Here is a 12,500-nt window from a genome sequence, read left to right on the forward strand (position 1 = left end):
ATGACGTCTTCCAGAGAGGTCAGGGAAAAGCGGGTGAGGAAGAGGAGTTGTTTTTACTATTCCAATCCAGCCTTCTTCTCTTTCGCCCTTCCTCCTCCACCCCTCAAATCACTCTTTCATTCTCGCCTCTCTCTCTCTCTCTCTCTCTCTCTCTCTCTCCCTCCCTCTCTCTCTCTCTCTCTCCCTCAGCATCTGTCCATTCTCACAGCAACAAGGAGCCTTAACAGCAGCACCTGAATCGCTCATGTGTTTCCTCAGTGACACCCTGTGAACAAAAAGCACACGTTCGTTCAGACATGTTTACGCCCAACCTCTCGGAGCAGAGTCCCATCATAAAGTGGCTTGTTTCATGAAGGGACAATTCCTTCGTTCTCATTAATAACTGTGCAGTTGGTGTTTTTCTTTTTCTTTTTACGAAAACACTGTACTATTATGCTCCTTTTTCACGTAAAATACACCTGAAATAGAAATTACAAAAAAGACCTCTTTATAATACCAGCCGTTTTTGTGATGAAGCAGAGAGAGAGAGCAGAGAGAAACGCCCTTTAAAACATTGTTTATTTGACACACCTGGCATAAAAACATACTAAGGTCAAAACTGACCAATCCAGCCGAAATCAGCAGTGGCTCGCTCACAAAGGTTCCTTATAGGCGATCCCTTGCATATATCCATAGTACCCAGCCTTTATTTCACATAGTTCCCAGCCTTTATTTCACATAGTACCCAGCCTTTATTTCACATAGTTCCCAGCCTTTATTTCACATAGTTCCCAGTGTTTATTTCACATAGTTCCCAGCCTTTATTTCACATAGTTCCCAGCCTTTATTTCACATAGTACCCAGCCTTTATTTCACATAGTTCCCAGCCTTTATTTCACATAGTTCCCAGCCTTTATTTCACATAGTTCCCAGTGTTTATTTCACATAGTTCCCAGCCTTTATTTCACATAGTTCCCAGCCTTTATTTCACATAGTACCCAGCCTTTATTTCACATAGTTCCCAGCCTTTATTTCACATAGTTCCCAGTGTTTATTTCACATAGTTCCCAGCCTTTATTTCACATAGTTCCCAGCCTTTATTTCACATAGTTCCCAGTGTTTATTTCACATAGTACCCAGCCTTTATTTCACATAGTTCCCAGCCTTTATTTCACATAGTTCCCAGCCTTTATTTCACATAGTACCCAGCCTTTATTTCACATAGTTCCCAGTGTTTATTTCACATAGTTCCCAGTGTATATTTCACATAGTTCCCAGTGTTTATTTCACATAGTACCCAGCCTTTATTTCACATAGTTCCCAGCCTTTATTTCACATAGTTCCCAGCCTTTATTTCACATAGTTCCCAGTGTATATTTCACATAGTTCCCAGTGTTTATTTCACATAGTTCCCAGCCTTTATTTCACATAGCTCCCAGCCTTTATTTCACATAGTTCCCAGCCTTTATTTCACATAGTTCAACTTCCCAGCCTTTATTTCACATAGTTCCCAGTGTATATTTCACATAGTTCCCAGTGTGTATTTCACATAGTACCCAGCCTTTATTTCACATAGTTCCCAGCCTTTATTTCACATAGTTCCCAGGCTTTATTTCACATAGTACCCAGCCTTTAATTCACATAGTTCCCAGCCTTTATTTCACATAGTACCCAGCCTTTATTTCACATAGTTCCCAGCCTTTATTTCACATACATGTAGTACCCAGCCTTTATTTCACATAGTACCCAGCCTTTATTTCACATAGTTCCCAGCCTTTATTTCACATAGTTCCCAGCCTTTATTTCACATAGTTCCCAGCCTTTATTTCACATAGTACCCAGCCTTTATTTCACATACATGTAGTACCCAGCCTTTATTTCACATAGTTCCCAGCCTTTATTTCCCATAGTTCCCAGCCTTTATTTCACATAGTTCCCAGCCTTTATTTCACATAGTACCCAGCCTTTATTTCACATAGTTCCCAGCCTTTATTTCACATAGTTCCCAGCCTTTATTTCACATACATGTAGTTCCCAGCCTTTATTTCACATACATGTAGTTCCCAGCCTTTATTTCACATACATGTAGTACCCAGCCTTTATTTCACAAAGTACCCAGCCTTTAATTCACATAGTTCCCAGCCTTTATTTCACATACATGTAGTACCCAGTCTTTATTTCACATAGTTCCCAGCCTTTATTTCACATACATGTAGTTCCCAGCCTTTATTTCACATAGTTCCCAGCCTTTATTTCACATACATGTAGTTCCCAGCCTTTATTTCACATAGTTCCCAGCCTTTATTTCACATAGTACCCAGCCTTTATTTCACATACATGTAGTACCCAGCCGTTATTTCACATAGTTCCCAGCCTTTATTTCACATACATGTAGTTCCCAGCCTTTATTTCACATAGTTCCCAGCCTTTATTTCACATAGTACCCAGCCTTTATTTCACATACATGTAGTTCCCAGCCTTTATTGCACATAGTACCCAGCCTTTATTTCACATATATGTAGTACCCAGCCTTTATTTCACATAGTACCCAGCCTTTATTTCACAAAGTACCCAGCCTTTATTTCACACGTTTCTGCAGCCAGCAAGTTGCTCTCCCTCCTCTTCCTCTCCCTCCCTCTCTGTTGTTTTCTCAGTCTCTCTCTCTCTCTCTCTCTCTCTCTCTCTCTCTCCCGCTCTCCGCCAGCCTCGCTCTGTCTGGAAGCCGGTGACGTGCCGAATGGTCGGAGCGGGGATGAAGTCATCATGTCTTTATATCATTATATTCTCCTTTTACCTTTTTTAGTCACAGAAAAGCCAGAAGGGTGGGGCGCGGCCGGGGCACAGATTGGCTGTCGATGGGAGTGACACACACACACACACACACACACACACACACACACACACACACACGCACACAAACACACCCTTTAACCCCGTTGTGTGCCCACTCTTCCTCCTCCAGTGGGCCCAGTCCTTTTCCATGCTGAGCTCCTTCACAGTTTCCATGACAGAGGCACTTGAAATGGGCACAGTCACATTGTATTTGGGGGAAACGCTGCGTAAAGCGACGTTGACGTGCAGCGGACATAATGCTCCACTTGATGGGCTCGTCGGGCGTAATCGGCGCTTGAGCGTTTTGTGCGGTGTGACGCGTCTCAGTTTGGCAGCGGGAAAACTCTCCCATGGTTCCACCGAGTCCACTTCTGGAAAAGGGTGGCATGTCCAAAGACTATGAGCGCTGAACGTTGTTAAGGTGGAATAGAGTTAGAGGTCTGTTGTTTAACTGCCTTCTGTGGCTGATAGAATCAATAGAGTCCTAGTTGACATGATAGTAATTAGTATCAAACTGAGGGAAAATCATAGCGAGAAAAGAAAGAATAATAGATGTTTGTTCGTATGGTCCCTTCTGCTTTGTGATAATTGGACACTGGAGGTCATAGGTTACACTCTGCTTGTTATTTACCAAAAGGGGTAGTACTGTGCATAGTGCTACAGTTAATGATGATCAAGTTGTTTTGGACCGTCTTTTTCGCTCGTTATTCACGAAAAAGCCATTAGCGACCGCTAATTCCGAACAAGCGTCTTTTCAGCTACTTTTCCACTCGGGCTAATATATTCGTGTGTACATATGTACGGGTGTGTGTGTATTTTAAGTAAGCACATACACATTGAACCACTGTTTGCCCACAGTGGTTCCAGGCCCAGGGTGAATAAAGGTGCCTTTTGTCAGGCGCGGGGTGGCTTAGGGGTGGAGGGGTTGGGGTGTGTGTGTGCGTGAGTGAGTGTGTGTGTGTGCGTGTGCATGAGTGTGTGTGTGGAGGGGGGGGAGTCTCCAGTCTGGAACAAGCATGAATGTTCCCCTCAGTTCCCTCAGACATCGCACCTCCCTGCCTACTTTCACAGCAGCGCTAGAAGAGAGAGAGAGAGAGAGGGAGAGAGAGGGAGAGAGGGAGAAGGAGAGAGAGAGAGGGAGAGAGAGGGAGAGAGAGAGAGGGAGGACCTCAGGGTGGGGTAGGGAGGGCGAGCGAGCGGGAAGCCGGGGGAGGGTGTGGCCTGCGTGCAGCCAGTGAGCTCATTGGAACAGCGCTTGTTGTTTTATCCTCCTACCGAGCGTGTCGTTTTTGGAAAGGCATACGAGGCGCCGGCCGGCCAGCGAGCTCAGTCGCCCCTCGCCAAAGCACCGGAGAGGAGCCGCCAACGCCACCGCCAACCCCCCGCCCCCCTCCTCCTTCCTCCTCCACACACACACACACACACACACACTCTGACTCTACTGACAGGTATCTGAGGTGGGAGTCCGTCAAGGGAAGGCCTCGCCGATCGCCCTCTTAAGCTCTAAGGCGTTTTGACCATGGCTGCTTCTTCACCCGCCTCTCTCCACTTTGTTTTGGGCTTTGCACGCTCACGCGGTGGCGTGACCTCGAGCGGACAGACAGAAGAGTTTCACACGGTGCCGTAGAAGAAGAAGAAGAAGGAAGATGAGGAGGATGATGAAGGTGGACGGAGAGACAGAGCGCTGAGGAAGCTGGTCCTAACCGGAGTGCTTTCTGTCTCTCTCTCTGTGTTTTCTCCCGCAGTCGTCCGGCGCCCCGGTGGAAAATGACCCTCTCGGCGCACTGCCTCCTGGATGGGGTGAGTTCACACTGCGCACTCTTCTCACACACACACACACACACACACACACACACACACACACACACATTCCCATGCCTCTGCACACACACACACACACACCTTGTCGGTACACACCTCACAAACTCAGTATGTCTTGGCTGTGCTGTGCTGCCTAACTTTAGCGAGCATTTCTGAGCGGTTCGATCATCTGGCTTCTGTTAACTAGGTTGTGTTTAATGTTGGCAGGCTGAGTTAGTTCTGTTAATTAGGTTGCGGTTAATGTTGGGACTGGGAGGCTGAGTTAGTTCTGTTAACTAGGTTGCTGTTCATGTTGGGACGCTGAGCTAGTTCTGTTAACTAGGTTGTGGTTAATGTTGGGAGGCTGAGTTAGTTCTGTTAACTAGGTTGTGTTTAATGTTGGGAGGCTGAGTTAGTTCTGTTAACTAGGTTGTGTTTAATGTTGGGAGGCTGAGTTAGTTCTGTTAACTAGGTTGTGTTTAATGTTGGGAGCTTGCATAAGTTCTGTTAACTAGGTTGTGGTTCATGTTGGGAGGCTGAGTTAGTTCTGTTAACTAGGTTGTGTTTAATGTTGGGAGGCTGAGTTAGTTCTGTTAACTAGGTTGTGTTTAATGTTGGGAGCTTGCATAAGTTCTGTTAACTAGGTTGTGGTTCATGTTGGGACGCTGAGTTAGTTCTGTTAACTAGGTTGTGTTTAATGTTGGGAGCTTGCATAAGTTCTGTTAACTAGGTTGTGTTTAATGTTGGGAGCTTGCATAAGTTCTGTTAACTAGGTTGTGGTTCATGTTGGGAGGCTGAGTTAGTTCTGTTAACTAGGTTGTGTTTAATGTTGGGAGGCTGAGTTAGTTCTGTTAACTAGGTTGTGTTTAATGTTGGGAGGCTGTTAGTTCTGTTAACTAGGTTGTGTTTAATGTTGGGAGGCTGAGTTAGTTCTGTTAACTAGGTTGTGTTTAATGTTGGGAGGCTGAGTTCTGTTAACTAGGTTGTGTTTAATGTTGGGAGCTTGCATAAGTTCTGTTAACTAGGTTGTGTTTAATGTTGGGAGCTTGCATAAGTTCTGTTAACTAGGTTGTGGTTCATGTTGGGACGCTGAGTTAGTTCTGTTAACTAGGTTGTGTTTAATGTTGGGAGCTTGCATAAGTTCTGTTAACTAGGTTGTGGTTCATGTTGGGAGGCTGAGTTAGTTCTGTTAACTAGGTTGTGTTTAATGTTGGGAGGCTGAGTTAGTTCTGTTAACTAGGTTGTGTTTAATGTTGGGAGGCTGAGTTAGTTCTGTTAACTAGGTTGTGTTTAATGTTGGGAGGCTGAGTTCTGTTAACTAGGTTGTGTTTAATGTTGGGAGGCTGAGTTAGTTCTGTTAACTAGGTTGTGTTTAATGTTGGGAGGCTGAGTTCTGTTAACTAGGTTGTGTTTAATGTTGGGAGGTTGAGTTAGTTCTGTTAACTAGGTTGTGTTTAATGTTGGGAGGTTGAGTTAGTTCTGTTAACTAGGTTGTGTTTAATGTTGGGAGTTAGTGTGGAAGTGGCTGCAGAGGCTAACTAGCTGTTCAGAAGCAGCTGGCAATGAAGCAGAACTCCTCAATCAGGAGCGGATTCTCCAGTCGGGGCTGTTTCCAATCTAAATCCTGCGCCCTCGCCAGCCTCGTGCAGGTAGGTCGGACGACTCGTCAGCGGTCGGCAGCCATTGGCTCTCTCGTTTTTGCGCCAGTGTAAAGCTAGAAGCACCATAGGAGCACATGGCGCAATTTCTACCTGGGCTGCTCAAATTCCTCAGGTTTTCTCTTGAGCGTGTTTCTGCCAAAGTGCGGACGAAATGTTTGCAGCGTTTAACAGTTTTCTCTCCTCACGCAAACCGCTGCCTCACTGCTGAGAGTTTCTAGCCTTTACGCAACATCAGAAACACCGCTGGATTTGTTGTTGTCAATTTCTTCAAGTCTACATGAGCGGATCATTGATGAATGCTGATCTCTTGATGTCAAGCCGCACAATGCCGCGGGGCATCGGGCGGAAATGGCTCTAGTTTCTTCTTCAATTCTCATTTTTCCACTTACGCACATCCTTCACTCATCCTTTTATTAATGCCATTCTCAACGGGGACTCGGCGCAGTCCGGCCTGTTCCCAAGTGTGCAACGCCAATTCGATACACGCCGATTCATTCATCAGGAATGGCCGCTGGCAAGTTCTGTCCCCACCGAAAAACCCATTTTTCACAAGCTCCATCGGCCCTGTTCACTCTCTCTCCAACCCCCTCGCTCCAGCCCCCCTGCTCTGCCATGATGCCTTTTCAACATGTTGCGGGTACCTCCAAGACCAAAAACCTCAATTATATCACTGGCTCCGATTCTCTGCTCTGGCCTGGTCCTTTTTCATCTGCGCTCGCTCGCTTCCCTTTTTTTAGATGGGGGTAAAGAGGGAACGAGGAGAAGAGAGTTTAAAAAAATGGTGGGGAATGAAAGAAAGTCTTTGCTATGGTGGGGGGGAGGTAAAAACTGGGAACAGACGAGTAAAGTGTGGGGGGGGGGCTGAAAACTGAACAGACGAGTAAAGTGGGGGTGGAAACTGGGAACAGATGAGTAAACTGGGGGGTGAAAACTGGGAACAGTAGAGTAACATTGGGGGTGAAAACTGGGAACAGTAGAGTAAAGTGGGGGGTGAACACTGGGAACAGTAGAGTAAAGTGGGGGGTGAAAACTGGGAACAGTAGAGTAACGTTGGGGGTGAAAACTGGGAACAGTAGAGTAAAGTTGGGGGTGAAAACTGGGAACAGTAGAGTAAAGTGGGGGGTGAAAACTGGGAACAGTAGAGTAACGTTGGGGGTGAAAACTGGGAACAGTAGAGTAAAGGTGGGGTGGAAACTGGGAACAGTAGAGTAAAGTGGGGGGTGGAAACTGGGAATAGAGTAAAGGGGGGGTGAAAACTGGGAACAGTAGAGTAAAGTGGGGGGTGGAAACTGGGAACAGTAGAGTAAAGTGGGGGGTGAACACTGGGAACAGTAGAGTAAAGTGGGGGGTGAACACTGGGAACAGTAGAGTAAAGGGGGGGTGAAAACTGGGAACAGTAGAGTAAAGGTGGGGTGGAAACTGGGAACAGTAGAGTAAAGTGGGGGGTGGAAACTGGGAATAGAGTAAAGGGGGGGTGAAAACTGGGAACAGTAGAGTAAAGTGGGGGGTGGAAACTGGGAACAGAGTAAAGGGGGGGTGGAAACTGGGAACAGTAGAGTAAAGTGGGGGGTGGAAACTGGGAACAGAGTAAAGGGGTGGTGGAAACTGGGAACAGTAGAGTAAAGTGGGGGGTGGAAACTGGGAACAGTAGAGTAAAGTGGGGGGTGAACACTGGGAACAGTAGAATAAAGTGGGGGGTGAAAACTGGGAACAGTAGAGTAAAGGGGGGGTGGAAATTGGGAACAGTAGAGTAAAGTGGGGGGTGAACACTGGGAACAGTAGAGTAAAGTGGGGGGGGTGAAAACTGGGAACAGTAGAGTAAAGGGGGGGGTGAAAACTGGGAACAGTAGAGTAAAGGGGGGGGGTGAAAACTGGGAACAGTAGAGTAAAGGGGGGGTGGAAACTGGGAACAGTAGAGTAAAGTGGTAGTGGGGGGTGAACACTGGGAACAGTAGAGTAAAGTGGGGGGTGAACACTGGGAACAGTAGAGTAAAGTGGGGGGTGAAAACTGGGAACAGTAGAGTAAAGGGGGGGTGGAAACTGGGAACAGTAGAGTAAAGTGGGGGGTGAACATTGGGAACAGTAGAGTAAAGTGGGGGGTGAAAACTGGGAACAGTAGAGTAAAGGGGGGGGTGGAAACTGGGAACAGTAGAGTAAAGAGGGGTGAACACTGGGAACAGTAGAGTAAAGTGGGGGGTGAACACTGGGAACAGTAGAGTAAAGTGGGGGGTGACAACTGGGAACAGTAGAGTAAAGGGGGGGTTGAAACTGGGAACAGTAGAGTAAAGTGGTGGTGGGGGGTGAACACTGGGAACAGTAGAGTAAAGTGGGGGGGGAACAGTAGAGTAATGTGGGGGGTGAACACTGGGAACAGTAGAGTAAAGTGGGGGTGAACACTGGGAACAGTAGAGTAAAGTGGGGGGTGAACACTGGGAACAGTAGAGTAAAGTGGTGGTGGGGGGTGAACACTGGGAACAGTAGAGTAAAGTGGTGGTGGGGGGTGAACACTGGGAACAGTAGAGTAAAGTGGGGGGGGAACAGTAGAGTAAAGTGGGGGGTGAACACTGGGAACAGTAGAGTAAAGTGGTGGTGGGGGGTGAACACTGGGAACAGTAGAGTAACGTGGTGGTGGGGGGTGAACACTGGGAACAGTAGAGTAAAGTGGGGGGGGGGACAGTAGAGTAAAGTGGGGGGTGAACACTGGGAACAGTAGAGTAAAGTGGGGGGTGAACACTGGGAACAGTAGAGTAAAGTGGGGGGTGAACACTGGGAACAGTAGAGTAAAGTGGGGGTGAACACTGGGAACAGTAGACTAAAGTGGGGGTGAACACTGGGAACAGTAGAGTAAAGTGGGGGTGAACACTGGGAACAGTAGAGTAAAGTGGGGGGTGAACACTGGGAACAGTAGAGTAAAGTGGGGGGTGAACACTGGGAACAGTAGAGTAAAGTGGGGGGTGAACACTGGGAACAGTAGAGTAAAGTGGGGGGTGAACACTGGGAACAGTAGAGTAAAGTGGGGGGTGAACACTGGGAACAGTAGAGTAAAGTGGGGGGTGAACACTGGGAACAGTAGAGTAAAGTGGGGGGTGAACACTGGGAACAGTAGAGTAAAGTGGGGGGTGAACACTGGGAACAGTCGAGTAAAGTGGGGGGTGAACACTGGGAACAGTAGACTAAAGTGGGGGTGAACACTGGGAACAGTAGAGTAAAGTGGGGGTGAACACTGGGAACAGTAGAGTAAAGTGGGGGGTGAACACTGGGAACAGTAGAGTAAAGTGGGGGGTGAACACTGGGAACAGTAGAGTAAAGTGGGGGGTGAACACTGGGAACAGTAGAGTAAAGTGGGGGGTGAACACTGGGAACAGTAGAGTAAAGTGGGGGGTGAACACTGGGAACAGTAGAGTAAAGTGGGGGGTGAACACTGGGAACAGTAGAGTAAAGTGGGGGTGAACACTGGGAACAGTAGAGTAAAGTGGGGGGTGAACACTGGGAACAGTAGAGTAAAGTGGGGGGTGAACACTGGGAACAGTAGAGTAAAGTGGGGGGTGAACACTGGGAACAGTAGAGTAAAGTGGGGGTGAACACTGGGAACAGTAGAGTGGGGTGGGACAGCAGTAGAGGAGCGGGTAAAGAGTGGAGAGCTGTGCAATGTGAGCGCTACTGTTTCTACGCCCTCCACACACTCCTGTTAATGAGAACAAGATGTCAGAGAGCCACAGAGGAGGGAGGAGGGGACTGGGATCAGCCGCTTAACTCGGACTACACACGCACACACACACACAAACACGCACACACAAACGCACACACACACGCATACACAAACACACACACACAAACGCACACACAAACACACTCCTCTATATTCCCGCTTTATGCTTCCTGACCCACACAGTTGCCTCCAATGTCATCGTTTGACTGCTTTCTGGCACCTGTTTTGCGTGTTAATCATACGGATGCCAAAAATCATTGAAAACACTTGAATTTTAACGTGGTGTTTTCAAGGTTTGAAAAGTTCTTGAAACTGCTTGAAATTCTTATTACTCATAATAAATCGCTATCTGACTGAATAGTTTGATTTTTAGAATAAGGAAATAAAATAAACCTTGTGAAATAAGTGAAAGTGATCAAATTTGACTTTGGAAAAGGTGTAGGAACCCTGCTTTAAACTTCTCCCTCGCTCTTCACTTTTCCTCTAATGTAGCATGCACGCACGCGCACGCACACACACACGCACACGCACACACACACACACACACACACAACCCTACCAGAGAACCCATACGTTTACCCCTAGTGAGGTATTTCAGATCAAGCCACAGTGAAATACCACACAGACTCGCCAGTTTTCGATCACGCTGGTGAGATCTCCTCTCTCTCTCTCTCTCTCTCTCTGTCTCTCTCTCTCTCTCTCTCTCTCTCTGTCTCTCTCTCTGTCTCTCTCTCTCTCTCTCTCTCTCTCTCTCTGTCTCTCTGTCTCTCTCTCTCTGTCTCTCTCTCTCACCCCTCCTCCCACGTCTCCTCTCCACTCTGTGCTCTCCTCCTAATCAATCACAAATGCTCAAAGTCACCCTCAAATCTCCCCTGTTGCTCCCGTCCACAGAGAAGCGGCAGGACAATGGGAGGGTGTACTTCGTCAACCACAACACGCGGACCACGCAGTGGGAAGACCCGCGGACCCAAGGGTGAGACTCTGAGCGCAGCGAGTGGAAGACGTGTGTGTGTGTGTGTGTGTAGATTTGTGTGTGTGTATGTTTGTGTGTGTAGATTTGTGTGCGTGTGTTTGCTAGCTCATACATCTTTAGTCATAACAGCATGTAAGAAAAGACCATCACCACACACAGTTTAGCGTTCGATTTCCCCCGCGATCACAGAGTTTCCTGGAATATGGAGTTTAGAGAGGTGTGTTCCAGGCAGGGGAGAGTCAGGGAGAATTATGGTCATTCACAAATGGGCCACTTTACAGGGATGTAGTAGCAGAATGTGTTTTACATTGAAAAACCTCATCAACAAACCAGGAAGGGATGCAATTTTCTCCCCAACTTAGTCCTGGGAAAGTTGTGGGGAAGTCATGGAATTGTCCATCATGGTCCATGGTGAGAACTCTGATCGTAGCTCAACTCACAACCAGCAGCCACCAAACACATGCATTACAATGACACCAGTGATCAGCAAGCCTGTCTCTGGGCTGCGTTCGGCCACCGTTCATTTTGGCAAGTGACTGTCTGGCAGGTATCGATCTCTGGTCTGAGCAAGGCCAAAACAGCAAATGAGTTCAAAAATCACACACTCACACCCTCTCTTCTTCGTCGATCATTTTTGTTTTTTGTTTTTCCCGACATCCACCTCTGTTTATTTGTCATTAAAAACCCGGGGAAAGCGCTTCTGTGTCCACCTCACTCATACCGATCACCCCTCCCCCCCTTCCAACCCGCCCTAGGGCAGAATGAAGAGTTCCACGCCTCACAAGGTGGCATGTTGAGTTCTTTCCCCTGGAAAGCCGCACGCAGGGCATGGGTTCATCCTTAAGGTGAACCTGGATGATGAATCAAGCGCACCTCACGGCTCAACGCTGTCGTCCACGCGGCCGTGAGTTTCAGGTGCGGGACGAGGGCCAGCGGAGGGCTTTTTATCTCAGCTTCTGTCAGATCCACCACAGGCTTTTGGGGGGAGGGGGTGGGTGGAGGTGGTACTCTTTTATCTCCCGGGGACGTGGCCCCCCTCCGGCTGAGACCGTGCTCACTGCCCCCCCTCTCCCCTGTTGCAGGATGATCCAGGAGCCCCCCCTGCCTCCAGGCTGGGAGATGAAGTACACCGCCGAGGGAGTCCGATATTTTGTGGACCACAACTTGCGCAACACCACCTTTAAAGACCCCCGCCCCGGGTTTGAGGCAGGGTAAATATTCACTCAGACCCCTCCAACTCCTCCCCCCACCCCTCCTTCCCCCCCCGCAGCCCTTTTTGATTTCAAAATAAAAGTATATTGCAGACCGAGGAAAAAACACGCTCAGGAAATGGCCTGTAGCATCGAGCTGCTTGCGGCTTGTCGGATTTTTACTTTTTTTTTTTTTTTTTTGTCAAATCCTGTACAATGGTTTTGCCCAGGTCTGCTATATATCACAAATATTAATTTAGACACCCACCCCCCCCCACTTTGTGAAATCATAAAATAGGACTAAACTCTATATATTTTCCCGTAGACTGCATTGTGATTTCAGAGAAGCAACCTTT

The 12,500-nt window shown here is 47.7% G+C and overlaps 1 protein-coding gene across 3 annotated transcripts in view; it reads left to right on the forward strand.

Moving 5' to 3' along the window:
- Nucleotides 1-12,500, forward strand: part of wwp2 (WW domain containing E3 ubiquitin protein ligase 2) — a 71,249-nt gene that overhangs the window by 41,250 nt on the left and 17,499 nt on the right. For 2 of the 3 annotated variants that reach the window (XR_014553520.1, XM_083655202.1), the window contains exons 11-13: nt 4,557-4,611; nt 10,873-10,954; nt 12,037-12,165. Coding sequence is in view for 2 of the 3 variants with exons in the window: in XM_083655202.1 (XP_083511328.1) it covers nt 4,557-4,611; nt 10,873-10,954; nt 12,037-12,165 (266 nt within the window). In the remaining variant the exon portion in view is untranslated. The remainder of the gene's footprint in view (nt 1-4,556; nt 4,612-10,872; nt 10,955-12,036; nt 12,166-12,500) is intronic. The other variant, XM_083655203.1, reaches the window with a different exon arrangement.

This window comes from Poromitra crassiceps (assembly GCF_964638095.1).
Source record: "Poromitra crassiceps genome assembly, chromosome: 18".
Taxonomy (NCBI): domain Eukaryota; kingdom Metazoa; phylum Chordata; class Actinopteri; order Beryciformes; family Melamphaidae; genus Poromitra; species Poromitra crassiceps.